Source organism: Rhinoderma darwinii (assembly GCF_050947455.1).
Source record: "Rhinoderma darwinii isolate aRhiDar2 chromosome 5 unlocalized genomic scaffold, aRhiDar2.hap1 SUPER_5_unloc_2, whole genome shotgun sequence".
Taxonomy (NCBI): domain Eukaryota; kingdom Metazoa; phylum Chordata; class Amphibia; order Anura; family Rhinodermatidae; genus Rhinoderma; species Rhinoderma darwinii.
The window spans coordinates 285154-302991 of record NW_027461776.1 but is presented as its reverse complement, the minus strand read 5'-3'; the positions used below and the strand labels follow the sequence as shown (position 1 = coordinate 302991).

The window sequence follows — 17838 nt, the reverse complement described above, 5'->3', positions numbered from 1 at the left end:
GATCCTATATACAAGAATATAACTAATATAATACTGCTCCTATATACAAGAAAATAACTACTATAATACTGCCACTATATACAAGAATATATCTACTATAATACTGCCCCCTATATACAAGAATATAACTACTATAATACTGCCCCCTATATACAAGAATATAACTACTATAATACTGCCCCTATATACAAGAATATAACTACTATAATACTGCCCCTATATACAAGAATATAACTACTATAATACTGCCCCCTATATACAAGAATATAACTACTATAATACTGCCTCCTATATACAAGAATATAACTACTATAATACTGCCCCCTATATACAAGAATATAACTACTATAATACTGCCACCTATATACAAGAATATAACTACTATAATACTGCTCCTATATACAAGAATATAACTACTATAATACTGCTCCCCATATACAAGAATATAACTACTATAATACTGCCTCCTATATACAAGAATATAACTACTATAATACTGCCCCTATATACAAGAATATAACTACTATAATACTGCCTCCTATATACAAGAATATAATTACTATAATACTGCTCCTATATACAAGAATATAACTACTATAATACTGCTCCTATATACAAGAATATAACTACTATTAGGGCGGGTTCACACATAGCGGAATTTCACTTAAATTCCGCTGCGGACACTCCGCAGCGTTAATCCGCAGCGGAGCCGTTTCTCCATTGACTTTCACTTTAATTTAGCAGTGTTCGTTTACACGATGCGTACAATTCCGCTGCGGAGCATAGGCTGCGGAGCGGAATTTGTTGTCCGCAGCATGCTCTGTCTGTTGCGGAGCAGTGGCGGACTGGTTGCGGACTCATGGCGGAATTTCTCCATTGACTTCAATGGAGAGTCAAAATTCCGCAATGAAGTCCGCAGATCTTATGTGTGCTGCGGAGCGTATTGTTTTTACTACCATGACATTTCTTCATTCTGGCTGGACCTATGTATTTCTAGGTCTACAGCCAGACTGAGGAAGTCAATGGGGCTCCCGTAATGACGGGAGCGTTGCTAGGAGACGTCTGTAAATAGTCACTGTCCAGGGTGCTGAAAGAGTTACGCGATCGGCAGTAACTGTTTCTGCACCCGGGACAGTGACTACCGATCTCAATATACATGTATCTGTAAAAAAACATATAAGTTCATACTTACCGAGAACTCCCTGCGTCTGTCTCCAGTCCGGCCTCCCAGGATGACGTTTCAGTGTAAGTGACGGCTGCAGCCAATCACAGGCCAAGCACAGGCTGCAGCGGTCACATGGACTGGAGCGTCATCCAGGGAGGTCGGGCCGGATGCCGAAAGAAGGACGCGTCACCAAGACAACGGGCGGTAAGTATGAATTTCTTTGACTTTCACTAGGGAAAGTGCTGTCCCTTCTCTCTATCCTGCACTGAATAGGGAGAAGAGAAGCACTTTTCCTGCAGTCCGCAGCGGCCAGTCCGCATCAATTTTCTGCACATTTTGTGCAGATCCGCTGCAGAATCTGCAACGCAGATTCTGTGCGGCATTGATGCGGACAGTTGCGGAGGAATTCCGCCATGTGTGGTCATGCCCTTATACTGCTCCTATATACAAGAATATAACTACTATAATACTGCCCCTATATACAAGAATATAACTACTATAATACTGCCCCCTATATACAAGAATATAACTACTATAATACTGCCTCTATATACAAGAATATAACTACTATAATACTGCCTCCTATATACAGGAATATAACTACTATAATACTGCCCCCTATATACAAGAATATAACTACTATAATACTGCCTCTATATACAAGAATATAACTACTATAATACTGCTCCCTATATACAAGAATATAACTACTATAATACTGCCTCCTATATACAAGAATATAACTACTATACCACTGCCTCCTATATACAAGAATATAACTGCTAGAATACTGCTCCTATATACAGGAATATAACTACTATAATACTGCTCCTATATACAAGAATATAACTGCTATAATACTGCCCCCTATATACAAGAAAATAAGTACTATAATACTGCTCTTATATACAGGAATATAACTACTATAATACTGCTCCTATATACAAGAATATAACTACTATAATACTTCCCCTATATACAAGAATATAACGACTATAATACTGCCCCTATATACAAGAATAGAACTACTATAATACTGCCCCTATATACAAGAATATAACTATTATAATACTGCCTCCTATATACAAGAATATAACTACTATAATACTGCTCCTATATACAAGAATATAACTACTATAATCATGCCTCCTATATACAAGAATATAACTACTATAATACTGCTCCTATATACAAGAATATAACTACTATAATCATGCCTCCTATATACAAGAATATAACTACTATAATACTGCTCCTATATACAAGAATATAACTTCTATAATCATGCCTCCTATATACAGGAATATAACTACTATAATCATGCCTCCTATATACAAGAATATAACTACTATAATACTGCTCCTATATACAGGAATATAACTACTATAATACTGCTCCTATATACAAGAATATAACTACTATAATACTGCTCCCTATATACAAGAATATAACTACTATAATACTTCCCCTATATACAAGAATATAACGACTATAATACTGCCCCTATATACAAGAATATAACTACTATAATACTGCCCCTATATACAAGAAAATAACTACTATAATACTGCCTCTATATACAAGAATATAACTATTATAATACTGCCTCCTATATACAAGAATATAACTACTATAATACTGCTCCTATATACAAGAATATAACTACTATAATCATGCCTCCTATATACAAGAATATAACTACTATAATACTGCTCCTATATTCAAGAATATAACTACTATAATACTGCCTCCTATATACAAGAATATAACTACTATAATACTGCCTCCTATATACAAGAATAAAACTACTATAATACTGCCCCTATATACAAGAATAGAATTACTATAATACTGCCTCTATATACAAGAATATAACTACTATAATACTGCCTCCTATATATACAAGAATATATCTACTATAATACTGCCCCTATATACAAGAATATAACTACTATAATACTGCCCCCTATATACAAGAATATAACTACTATAATACTGCCCCTATATACAAGAATATAACTACTATAATACTGCTCCTATATACTAGAATATAACTACTATAATACTGCCCCTATATACAAGAATATAACTACTATAATACTGCTATATACAAGAATATAACTACTATAATACTGCTGCCTATATACAAGAATATAACTACTATAATACTGCTCCTATATACAAGAATATAACTACTATAATACTGCCCCTATATACATGAATATAACTACTATAATACTGCCTCCTGTATACAAGAATATAACTACTATAATACTGCTCCTATATACAAGACTATAACTACTATAATGCTACCCCTATATACAAGAATATAACTACTATAATACTGCTCCTATATACAAGAATATAACTAATATAATACTGCTCCTATATACAAGAATATAACTACTATAATACTGCTCCTATATGCAAGAATATAACTACTATAATACTGCCCCTATATACAAGAATATAACTACTATAATACTGCCCCTATATACAAGAATATAAATACTATAATACTGCCTCCTATATACAAGAATATAACTACTATAACACTGCCTCCTATATACAAGAATATAACTACTATAATACTGCTCCTATATACAAGAATATAACTAATATAATACTGCCCCCTATATACAAGAATATAACTACTATAATACTGCTCCTATATACAAGAATATAACTACTATAATACTGCCCCTATATATAAGAATATAACTACTATAATACTGCCTCCTATATACAAGAATATAACTACTATAACACTGCCTCCTATATACAAGAATTTAACTACTATAATACTGCTCCTATATACAAGAATATAACTACTATAATACTGCCCCTATATACAAGAATATAACTACTATAATACTGCCCCTATATACAAGAATATAATTACTATAATACTGCTCCTATATACAAGAATATAACTACTATAATACTGCCCCTATATACAAGAATATAACTACTATAATACTACCTCCTATATACAAGAATATAACTACTATAATACTACCCCTTATATACAAGAATATAACTACTATAATACTGCCCCCTATATACAAGAATATAACTGCTATAATACTGCCCCCTATATACAAGAATATAACTACTATAATACTGCCCCCTATATACAAGAATATAACTACTATAATACTGCCCCTATATACAAGAATATAACTACTATAATACTGCCTCCTATATACAAGAATATAACTACTATAATACTGCCCCCTATATACAAGAATATAACTACTATAATACTGCCCCTATATACAAGAATATAACTACTGTAATACTGCTACCTATATACAAGAATATAACTGCTGTAATACTGCCCCTATATACAAGAATATAACTACTATAATACTGCCCCCTATATGCAAGAATATAACTACTATAATACTGCTCCTATATACAAGAATATAACTACTATAATACTGCCCCTATATACAAGAATATAACTACTATAATACTGCTCCATATACAAGAATATAACTACTATAATGCTGCTCCTATATACAAGAATATAACTACTATAATACTGCCCCTATATACAAGAATATAACTACTATAATACTGCTCCTATATATAAGAATATAACTACTATAATACTGCCCCTATATACAAGAATATAACTACTATAATACTGCTCCTATATATAAGAATATAACTACTATAATACTGCCCCTATATACAAGAATATAACTACTATAATACTCCCTCCAATATACAAGAATATAACTACTATAATATTGCCTCCCATATACAAGAATATAACTACTATAATACTGCTCCCTGTATACAAGAATATAACTACTATAATACTGCTCCCTGTATACAAGAATATAACTATTATAATACTGCCCCTATATACAAGAATATAGCTACTATAATACTGCCCCTATATACAAGAATATAACTACTATAATACTGCTCCTATATACAAGAATATAACTACTATAATACTGCTCCTATATACAAGAATATAACTACTATAATACTGCCCCTACATACAAGAATATAACTACTATAATACTGCCCCTATATACAAGAATATAACTACTATAATACTGCCTGCTATATACAAGAATATAACTACTATAATACTGCCCCTATATACAAGAATATAACTACTATAATACTCCCTCCAATATACAAGAATATAACTACTATAATACTGCTCCCTATATACAAGAATATAACTACTATAATACTGCCCCTATGTACAAGAATATAACTACTATAATACTGTCCCCTATGTACAAGAATATAACTACTATAATACTGCTCCTATATACAAGAATATAACTACTATAATACTGCTCCTATATACAAGAATATAACTGTTATAATACTGCCCCCTGTAGACAAATACACATTATTTTGCCTGTTTGCTGTGTCCGCCATGTCTTGCTATGTGATGTCATCAGTGTACGCTATCTGTAGGGTAATGTGTTACTTTTTCTGCTGTGTTTTAGCTTTGCCTGTAGTGTTCACACATGAGCTGCAGAACATTGATGCCGAGGATGGGAGGACTGCTGTATTACAGTGCGAGGTGTCCAGGGATGGAGTCCCTGTGGAGTGGAGGAAGGGAGCTCTGGTCATACAGTCGGGTGATAAATATGAGATGAGACAGGAGGGATCTGTAGCTGAACTAGTGATCCACAACGTAGACCTGGAGGACTGCGGCCCATTCACCTGCAGCACAGGATCCGCTCAGACCACGGCCTCCGTATTTGTTCAAGGTAACAAGCAGCGTCCTTCTCGGGGCAGAGTTCATGATAGATCCAGACCGTCTTATGATTATAAAGCTTCTGTGGGTCTGGAGTTAGATGATGACTTCACCTGCCCTTTAGTTGGTAGCCATTATGTAGTGACATCACAATTTATGAATGATGTCACATAGTTAACGTGAAGAGGAGCGGCCAATGTGCAGGTTGTCGCATCTCCTCACGCTTCACGTCTGGTCTACAGGCAACTGAAGTGGTCGTCTCGCTCCAGCCTGACAATAAGTGTCACGTCACCAGCAATAGAAGCCACGGGGGACCTCCACTCTGAGGGGACAACCTCCTGTGGCTGGTGAGTCGTGGACACAGTGGTGGAGAATGATCAATATAGGTGGTAATAGCAGCCAATCCGGTAGCTGCTTTCATTTTCATGAAGGCCTTCAGATGAAGAAAGCTGGAATCTTATTGGCTGCTATGAGCGACTCCTCCACTTTCCGTTGTACCAGTTTTGATAAATCTTATTGTGTGACTCCATGGTCCGATCATGTAAGAAAAGCAGAATGTACATAACTCCCTAAACAAGTTTTCTGTCCTTCAGTAACCGCTCATATTCCTAATAACCGCCAACCAATCAGATTTTAAATCCATAAATTCCTCATGCACACGACCCGTCAGTGATCCGAGGAAAGATAGGACATGTTCTATCTTTCCTCGGGTCGGAGACTCGGGCCATTTTTCACGCACCCAATTCACCCGCTAAAGTGGATGGGTCCATGAAGACTGTCGGGCGCCACTCGGATGCCGTCAAAAACGACCCGAGTGGCACAACGGTCGTGTGCATGAGGCATAAGGCTACTATAAGGTATTCACCAGAGCCGACCGCATGGTGGGATGGTCTTTGCAGCATAGAACGCAGGCGGTCTTACCAGAGTTCAGTGTTGGATGAGAGGTGCAAGGCAGGCAAAACCTGAACAGGAACCAGACAGACAGAGGGTAACAGAAAGTCCAAAACCGTAAGCAAGGGGATATCAGGTACAGCAGAGGTCAGAACCGGCAGGGAGCAGATAATCAAAAGTGGTAAACAAGGGGTTAACGAGAGACAAGCCGAGGTCAATCTCCAAGAAGTCCAGTAGTCAGAAGTGCCGGGAGTGTCAGAGCTTGATCAGATCACCAGAAGACCAGGAAAATCACAAGCAAAGACCGGGTGGAGGAGGCTGGGTATAAGTAGTAAGCCCACACCTGATAGGCAGAAGGACAGAGAGTAGAGATAGGCTCAAAGTAAAACAGAACCGCCCAGAAGCCAGAACAGTAGTCATGGTGATCTTAAGGGAACAGGCGTTTTCCTAACAGTTGTATTTGTCACAGTCTCCAGTTTCTCGTAGGTCAGGTTATTATCTGGCACCTTTGTGTTAGTGTGAGGAGGGTAATCAGGACCCGGTGTGGTGTGAGCAGCGCAGTGCCCCCTGGTGTCACTATAGAGGACAGCATGTGCTTACACTGGCACCTGTTATATCTGTGTGATTCTGTAGGTCCCTGTATATATCCAGCTGTCAATGTGATACATTGTATCTGATCATCCTGTATCCACATCCAGTAACACTTCAGATGTGAGGCGTTCATCTGTCGTGCCCGCGGCTTGCGTTATTTTCCGGTTATTCAGTGGTGTGCCGCTGCCTCACATGTTCCTGTCATTTATAAACACTGGGGCAAAGGAAACAGCAGGGTCCCTCATCCACCAATCAGACGTCTGATTTGTAACTTGCATACTCTGGATCCTGATTGGTTGCTCCGGGCACTGGATTTATAAATGAGCCCTGTGTGATATCTGTGCAGCATGGAGCTACTAGGTTGTGGGGGGTTGTAATCATCGGCTCCCAAAGGGTTAACCCCAGCAGCCAATCAGCATTGTGTCCCGGTCAGCAGTGGGAGTGAACCTTACGGAAGTTTGGTGTATTTGCACCTTATATCACCGTTTCTGTCTTTAATTTATAACCGTTGGCTGCCACCTACACGTCCTCAAGATGGAGAAGAGAATGGAAGGAACTTCAGGCTAAGTACAAATCCTGCCCGCAATATGCAGCCGGGCGCTTAGTGGGCAAACTATGAGATGCCCGTAGTTCATTGTCACCAGACTACTGCTAATTCGCACATGATATCCAGATCTTCCCTTTATGGAGATTCAGTATGAACAGTGAGACTAGTGTCATGTGCATGTGGATATGAGGGAGCCGTGATCCAGACCTCCATCCACATCAATATCTACATCCTCACTGTCCAGCTAGTGTCATGTGTGTGTGGATATGAGGGAGCAGTGATCCAGAGCTCCATCCACATCAATATCTACATCCTCACTGTCCAGACTAGTGTCATGTGTATGTGGATATGAGAGAGCAGTGATCAAGACCTCCATCCACATCAATATCTACATCCTCACTGTCCAGACTAGTGTCATGTATTTGTGGATATGAGGGAGCCGTGATCCAGAGCTCCATCCACATCAATATCTACATCCTCACTGTCCAGACTAGTGTCATGTATGTAGATATGAGGGAGCAGTGATCAAGACCTCCGTCCACATCAATATCTACATCCTCACTGTCCAGACTAGTGTCATGTGTATGTGGATATGAGGGAGCCGTGATCCAGACCTCCATCCACATCAATATCTACATCCTCACTGTCCAGACTAGTGTCATGTGTATGTGGATATGAGGGAGCCGTGATCCAGACCTCCATCCACATCAATATCTACATCCTCACTGTCCAGACTAGTGTCATGTATGTGGATATGAGGGAGCAGTGATCCAGACCTCCATCCACATCAATATCTACATCCTCACTGTCCAGACTAGTGTCATGTATCTGGATATGAGGGAGCAGTGATCCAGACCTCCATCCACATCAATATCTACATCCTCACTGTCCAGACTAGTGTCATGTGTATGTGGATATGAGGGAGCCGTGATCCAGACCTCCATCCACATCAATATCTACATCCTCACTGTCCAGACTAGTGTCATGTATGTGTGGATATGAGGGAGCAGTGATCCAGAGCTCCATCCACATCAATATCTACATCCTCACTGTCCAGACTAGTTTCATGTATGTGGATATGAGGGAGCCATGATCCAGACCTCCATCCACATCAATATCTACATCCTCACTGTCCAGACTAGTGTCATGTATGTGGATATGAGGGAGCAGTGATCCAGACCTCCATCCACATCAATATCTACATCCTCACTGTCCAGACTAGTGTCATGTATCTGGATATGAGGGAGCAGTGATCCAGACCTCCATCCACATCAATATCTACATCCTCACTGTCCAGACTAATGTCATGTATGTGTGGATATGAGGGAGCAGTGATCAAGACCTCCGTCCACATCAATATCTACATCCTCACTGTCCAGACTAGTGTCATGTATGTGGATATGAGGGAGCTGTGATCCAGACCTCTGTCCACATCAATATCTACATCCTCACTGTGCAGACTAGTGTCATGTGTATGTGGATATGAGGGAGCAGTGATCCAAACCTCCATCCACATCAATATCTACATCCTCACTGTCCAGACTAGTGTCATGTATGTGGATATGAGGGAGCAGTGATCCAGACCTCCATCCACATCAATATCTACATCCTCACTGTCCAGACTAGTGTCATGTATGTGGATATGAGGGAGCAGTGATCCAGACCTCCATCCACATCAATATCTACATCCTCACTGTCCAGACTAGTGTCATGTATGTGGATATGAGGGAGCAGTGATCCAGACCTCTGTCCACATCAATATCTACATCCTCACTGTCCAGACTAGTGTCATGTATGTGGATATGAGGGAGCAGTGATCCAGATCTCCGTCCACATCAATATCTACATCCTCACTGTCCAGACTAGTGTCATGTATGTGGATATGAGGGAGCAGTGATCCAGACCTCTGTCCACATCAATCTCTGCATCCTCACTGTGCAGACTAGTGTCATGTGTATGTGGATATGAGGGAGCAGTGATCCAGACCTCCGTCCACATCAATATCTACATCCTCACTGTCCAGACTAGTGTCATGTATGTGGATATGAGGGAGCAGTGATCCAGAGCTCCATCCACATCAATATCTACATCCTCACTGTCCAGACTACTGTCATGTGTATGTGGATATGAGGGAGCCGTGATCCAGAGCTCCATCCACATCAATATCTACATCCTCACTGTCCAGACTAGTGTCATGTGTATGTGGATATGAGAGAGCAGTGATCCAGACCTCCATCCACATCAATATCTACATCCTCACTGTCCAGACTAGTGTCATGTGTATGTGGATATGAGGGAGCAGTGATCCAGACCTCCATCCACATCAATATCTACATCCTCACTGTCCAGACTAGTGTCATGTATGTGGATATGAGGGAGCAGTGATCCAGACCTCCGTCCACATCAATATCTAAATCCTCACTGTCCAGACTAGTGTCATGTATGTGTGGATATGAGGGAGCAGTGATCCAAACCTCCATCCATATCAATATCTACATCTTCACTGTCCAGACTAGTGTCATGTATGTGTGGATATGAGGGAGCAGTGATCCAGACCTCCATCCACATCAATATCTACATTCTCACTGTCCAGACTAATGTCATGTGTATGTGTGGATATGAGGGAGCAGTGATCCAGAGCTCCATCCACATCAATATCTACATCCTCACTGTCCAGACTAGTGTCATGTGTATGTGGATATGAGGGAGCTGTGATCCAGACCTCTGTCCACATCAATATCTACATCCTCACTGTGCAGACTAGTGTCATGTTTATGTGGATATGAGGGAGCAGTGATCCAGACCTCCGTCCACATCCATATCTACATCCTCACTGTCCAGACTAGTGTCATGTGTATGTGGATATGAGGGAGCTGTGATCCAGACCTCTGTCCACATCAATATCTACATCCTCACTGTCCAGACTAGTGTCATGTATGTCGATATGAGAGATCAGTGATCCAGACCTCCATCCACATCAATATCTACATCCTCACTCTCCAGACTAGTGTCATGTATGTGTGGATATGAGGGAGCTGTGATCCAGACCTCCATCCACATCAATATCTACATCCTCACTGTCCAGACTAGTGTCATGTATGTGTGGATATGAGGGAGCAGTGATCCAGATCTCCATCCACATCAATATATACATCCTCACTGTCCAGACTAGTGTCATGTATGTGGATATGAGGGAGCAGTGATCCAGACCTCCATCCACATCAATATCTACATCCTCACTGTGCAGACTAGTGTCATGTGTATGTGGGTATGAGGGAGCAGTGATCCAAACCTCCATCCACATCAATATCTACATCCTCACTGTGCAGACTAGTGTCATGTGTATGTGGATATGAGGGAGCAGTGATCCAGACCTCCGTCCACATCAATATCTACATCCTCACTGTCCAGACTAGTGTCATGTATGTGGATATGAGGGAGCAGTGATCAAGACCTCCTTCCACATCCATATCTACATCCTCACTGTCCAGACTAGTGTCATGTGTATGTGTGGATATGAGGGAGCAGTGATCCAGATCTCCATCCACATCAATATCTACATCCTCACTGTCCAGACTAGTGTCATGTGTATGTGGATATGAGGGAGCAGTGATCCAGAGCTCCATCCACATCAATATCTACATCCTCACTGTCCAGACTACTGTCATGTGTATGTGGATATGAGGGAGCCGTGATCCAGAGCTCCATCCACATCAATATCTACATCCTCACTGTCCAGACTAGTGTCATGTGTATGTGGATATGAGAGAGCAGTGATCCAGACCTCCATCCACATCAATATCTACATCCTCACTGTCCAGACTAGTGTCATGTGTATGTGGATATGAGGGAGCAGTGATCCAGACCTCCATCCACATCAATATCTACATCCTCACTGTCCAGACTAGTGTCATGTATGTGGATATGAGGGAGCAGTGATCCAGACCTCCGTCCACATCAATATCTAAATCCTCACTGTCCAGACTAGTGTCATGTATGTGTGGATATGAGGGAGCAGTGATCCAAACCTCCATCCATATCAATATCTACATCCTCACTGTCCAGACTAGTGTCATGTATGTGTGGATATGAGGGAGCAGTGATCCAGACCTCCATCCACATCAATATCTACATTCTCACTGTCCAGACTAATGTCATGTGTATGTGTGGATATGAGGGAGCAGTGATCCAGAGCTCCATCCACATCAATATCTACATCCTCACTGTCCAGACTAGTGTCATGTGTATGTGGATATGAGGGAGCTGTGATCCAGACCTCTGTCCACATCAATATCTACATCCTCACTGTGCAGACTAGTGTCATGTTTATGTGGATATGAGGGAGCAGTGATCCAGACCTCCGTCCACATCCATATCTACATCCTCACTGTCCAGACTAGTGTCATGTGTATGTGGATATGAGGGAGCTGTGATCCAGACCTCTGTCCACATCAATATCTACATCCTCACTGTCCAGACTAGTGTCATGTATGTCGATATGAGAGAGCAGTGATCCAGACCTCCATCCACATCAATATCTACATCCTCACTCTCCAGACTAGTGTCATGTATGTGTGGATATGAGGGAGCTGTGATCCAGACCTCCATCCACATCAATATCTACATCCTCACTGTCCAGACTAGTGTCATGTATGTGTGGATATGAGGGAGCAGTGATCCAGATCTCCATCCACATCAATATATACATCCTCACTGTCCAGACTAGTGTCATGTATGTGGATATGAGGGAGCAGTGATCCAGACCTCCATCCACATCAATATCTACATCCTCACTGTGCAGACTAGTGTCATGTGTATGTGGGTATGAGGGAGCAGTGATCCAAACCTCCATCCACATCAATATCTACATCCTCACTGTGCAGACTAGTGTCATGTGTATGTGGATATGAGGGAGCAGTGATCCAGACCTCCGTCCACATCAATATCTACATCCTCACTGTCCAGACTAGTGTCATGTATGTGGATATGAGGGAGCAGTGATCAAGACCTCCTTCCACATCCATATCTACATCCTCACTGTCCAGACTAGTGTCATGTGTATGTGTGGATATGAGGGAGCAGTGATCCAGACCTCCATCCACATCAATATCTACATCCTCACTGTGCAGACTAGTGTCATGTATGTGTGGATGTGAGGGAGCTGTGATCCAGACCTCCATCCACATCAATATCTACATCCTCACTGTCCAGACTAGTGTCATGTATGTGGATATGAGGGAGCAGTGATCCAGATCTCCATCCACATCAATATCTACATCCTCACTGTCCAGACTAGTGTCATGTATGTGGATATGAGGGAGCAGTGATCCAGACCTTCATCCACATCAATATCTATATCCTCATTGTCCAGACTAGTGTCATGTGTATGTGGATATGAGAGAGCAGTGATCAAGACCTCCATCCACATCAATATCTACATCCTCACTGTCCAGACTAGTGTCATGTATGTGGATATGAGGGAGCAGTGATCCAGACCTCCGTCCACATCAATATCTACATCCTCACTGTCCAGACTAGTGTCATGTATGTGTGGATATGAGGGAGCATTGATCCAGACCTCCATCCACATCAATATCTACATCCTCACTGTCCAGACTAGTGTCATGTGTATGTGGATATGAGGGAGCAGTGATCCAGAGCTCCATCCACATCAATATCTACATCCTCACTGTCCAGACTAGTGTCATGTGTATGTGGATATGAGGGAGCAGTGATCCAGACCTCCGTCCACATCAATATCTAAATCCTCACTGTGCAGACTAGTGTCATGTGTATGTGGATATGAGGGAGTATTGATCCAGATTTACGTCAACATCAATGTCCATATATATCTGACACTATTAGGGCAGGATGTAGATATTTATGTGGATTGGGATTATAATGGAGAGGAGGCCCCTGTTTTCTCCAGTTACATTGCTCCACAATGAGAAGGTTGTGGATGGTCTAGTTCACCTCTTTTGGGGTCAGTCTGGTCTAGTATGATCATTCGGTTCTGTGGGACATTGTATTGTGGAGGGTCAGGATCTACCTGGGAGGACTGGATACACCTGATGCCGAGCTCCACCTCCTTCTTATTTCACTATTTCAAGCTGTTTACACAATTTGGTTGATTTGATGACATTGTCTCATTTTTCTCTTTAATCCCGACCCATCACCAGAGAGTAACGTAGAGATAGTGTCCGGTTTAAAGAACATGGACGTCTTTGCGGGGGAGACGGCCGCTTTCTCCTGCGAGCTGTCCAGCCCGGATGTGTGGAACGTACAGTGGTGGCTCGATGGTTCTCCCCTGCAGAACGGCCCAGAGAACGAGATCTCAGTGCACAGAGGCCGAGTCCACACCTTAACCTTAAAAAACCTGGGGACCAATGACTCGGGCGTTGTCACCTTCAAAGCCGGTTCTCTCACGTCTACCGCTAAACTCTTAATTAAAGGTATTTAAAAGGACTAACACAACTAAACATCTCCTAGTGTCCCCCCTCGCTGGAATACAGAGGCATTATGGGTAAGGGACCTTAAATGCAGGTATCAATTGACAGCAGAATATTGATTTTGCATTGGGGCCCTGGAGCTGCTCCTCTGAGTGATGAAGTCCTAGGATACGGGACCTTAGTGAAGCCTCGGTCCTATAATCACATAGAATGATGTCCCCGACAAGATCATCACTTAATATCCCTCAACAATCACTTATGTTTGGAGGTTTTTTGTAATTATTTCGGGTTCGTTGTCAATTTCTAATCCTGGAGGGTGATGGGTGGGTGATGTCCACTGCAGGGGCCTCATCCCGACAATGTAATCTGATAAGACTCTGTTCACAGAGAGCCGTGACGAATGGCCCGATCCAGCACGACGGACACCAGCGCTCCTCAACTGACCCCATTAACTTACAGTGGGGCATGTCGTGTCCCGCTGAGGTGTCCGGCGTTATGACGGGAATGTTAGTGCTGCGTGCCGCGCTATTATTCCCTTCAAATTTAACAGAATCTGCAATGGAGGCTCCGAACGCCAATGTGAACAGAGCCAACGACGTCTTTATGAATGTAGAATTTCTAGCGAAGGTGAACACTGGAAATCTAATGGAATGGAACAGCTACCACTAATCCGCCATCTTCCCCTGGAACAGCTGCCACTAATCCGCCATCTTCACCCTATAAAGCACCAGAATGATGTCCGTAGAGGGATCAGTCACTGGATGTGGACGTCTGCCCGGCCGACACGTGGCAGCCGTATCTGATCATTTTGCCAGAGTTACGAGCCGGGCGGACGTCCATACACAATGAGGTCCATCTCCTGACCGACTGAACCACAGAGAAAATCTTCAGATTTTAAATATGAATGTAAAGGGTTAAATCCAAAAATGTTTACAAAAAAAGACAAATTCCATTTTTGTTATTCTAAATCTTACAATGTTTTACAATATGTTGTCACCGCTTCACCCCGCAGACGCCATTGTGGAAAGGCAGGTGCATCGCATTGTTTATGGCGGCCATTTTGTACTCTCTGTACAGTCCAGCGTTGTCCGTGTGGAGATGGTTGGACAGCGATAATTGCGCAGGAAGTCTCAGCCGCTGCTCCAGTCACCGGATCCTGGAGCGTCAGATTTATAGAAATTATTATTATTTGGATAGAAATATAGAAAAAAAACCACCAGAAGTAAAAAACTCAAAGGAACGGGCCGACCAATCACCTCTGTCCTCAGGTTTCCTATAACTTTTATAACTTGCTCCTCCATAGTCTTTAAAAAAAAATAACAAGCAACTTTTTGAAAACATGAAATTTTTGGGAAAATAATTTTTTTAATTTTTTCAAATTAAATGGAAAAATTTAAAATACAAAATAAAATAAAAGTGTTCATGCGCCGTAGGATATATTCTGTGGGGTCTGATGTAAGTGTTTGAAGGTCCCGGTCTCCTCACCTTACATGACCCAGTTCTCACACGGCTTCGGATCATAGAGAACAAGGTCCACCTCTCCCTGGTGTCTTCTCCATCTCTCAGTCATGGGCTGGGGGTGTCTGGCCAGGATAAGACACTTTTTTTAATTGACTTTTTTCAAAAAATGTTCTGTCAAAATATAAAACGATCTTCCCGGGTGATGGAGACGACTGGAAAGAGCTGCTGGTTTGGTGCATTGTTGTCATGTCCCGACCCGTGTGGCCCGCGTTCCTCCACAATGTCCTGTCCAGTGTTTGGGTCTTCAGGTTTCTTGTCCATGGTCCGGGGATGGTCTCCATCTTCTCGTAGTTTCTCCTCTTCCTCCATGGTTGACTTCTCCAGTGTTTGGGTCTTCAGGTTTCTTGTCCCGGGGATGGTCACCATCTTCTCGTAGTTTGCCCTCTTCCTCCATGGTTGACTTCTCCAGTGTTTGGGTCTTCAGGTTTCTTGTCCCGGGGATGGTCTCCATCTTCTCGTAGTTTGTCCTCTTCCTCCATGGTTGACTTCTCCAGTGTTTGGGTCTTCAGGTTTCTTGCCCATGGTCCCGGGCATGGTCACCATCTTCTCGTAGTTTGTCCTCTTCCTCCATGGTTGACTTCTCCAGTGTTTGGGTCTTCAGGTTTCTTGCCCATGGTCCCGGGGATGGTCTCCATCTTCTCGTAGTTTGTCCTCTTCCTCCATGGTTAACTTCTCCAGTGTTTGGGTCTTCAGGTTTCTTGTCCATGGTCCCGGGGATGGTCTCTATCTTCTCGTAGTTTGCCCTCTTCCTCCATGGTTGACTTCTCCAGCGTTTTGGGTTTTCTCACGTTGTGTCTATAATAAGATGAAGCTTCAGTCCGGTCTCTTGTGCTTCATGTGGAACATTTTGGCTCCATCTCTCTGGACTGGACGAGGTTTTCACATTAAAATAAACTCAACTAAAACCTGAAGGACCAAATCTCCGGGACGGAGTGAGCGGGGTTGAGCTGTTGAGCTGCACTTGCCTTTACTGAATGGCCTGATCTATGGGGGGAATCACTTCTTGCCTTCTGGATACTTTAAGATCCTTTTTTTCTTGGTGCTTTAGGAGCCGCTTGACGCTGAGATGTGGTCGCTCAGTGTTTGATAAGTGAATGTCGTCCGCGTCCGTTATATCGGATTGTATGACAATTCACTGGAAACATTGACCCCCATCTGGTGTGCTCATACTGTGTGGAGTGTAACAGCTTGGCGACCCTATAGAGAGTGTACTGTATGACCCACAACCTCTCTAAACATCAACTCTGAGGAACGTTGTATCAATCCTCCAGTCACATCCAGAGCTGCATTCACCATTTTACTGGTTGCCTTGGAAGCAAACAGCAGTTTAGCTTCCACTGCGTCGTCAATCATCTGACTAACTGCTTTGCTCTAACTGTGTAACTGGGCTGTCAACGCACTGCTCCCTAATAAACAGAAACCATCAGAATTGTGATTGCAGCTCTGAATGTGACTGGAGTATAAGACATGATGGAACTCCGGATTAGCTGGAGATACAATATATATATATTATACATTTAGGGATAGTAGGTGTAACCCTCACCTCAGGTTGTAGCCTCAGTTCAGTTATCCATTGACATCATTTCCATACAGAACGCTACAACGCAGCTCCACCTATAGCTCCACCATATCAAATGTTACGGTGATCGTTCAGGTTTCCCAGCAACCACCTGACTTCCTTTCTATGTGACCACCAATTTATTACATAGAGCTATACATGTCAGGGTGATGGGACGTCTTCTGCTGTATATCATGTCTTTAATTGCAGGGGTGCGCGTGCATCTCTCGAGGACCGCGAGTTTAGTCGTTTTGTCTCCTTCCATCCGGTACACTCTGCTATTTCCCCATTGATGCAGCATTTACCTGATTTAAGCCTGCCACCCGGCTACAAATACTAACCAAAGCTTGGCTGACTCTTCACCGTGCTGCTGCCGTG

The 17838-nt window shown here is 42.1% G+C and overlaps 1 protein-coding gene across 1 annotated transcript in view; it reads left to right on the top strand.

The window, feature by feature from the left end:
- OBSCN (obscurin, cytoskeletal calmodulin and titin-interacting RhoGEF) overlaps positions 1 to 17838 on the top strand; it is a 297141-nt gene that overhangs the window by 183029 nt on the left and 96274 nt on the right. The window contains exon 55 of the mRNA XM_075847538.1: positions 14189 to 14384. Within this exon, the coding sequence (XP_075703653.1) occupies positions 14189 to 14384 (196 nt within the window). The remainder of the gene's footprint in view (positions 1 to 14188; positions 14385 to 17838) is intronic.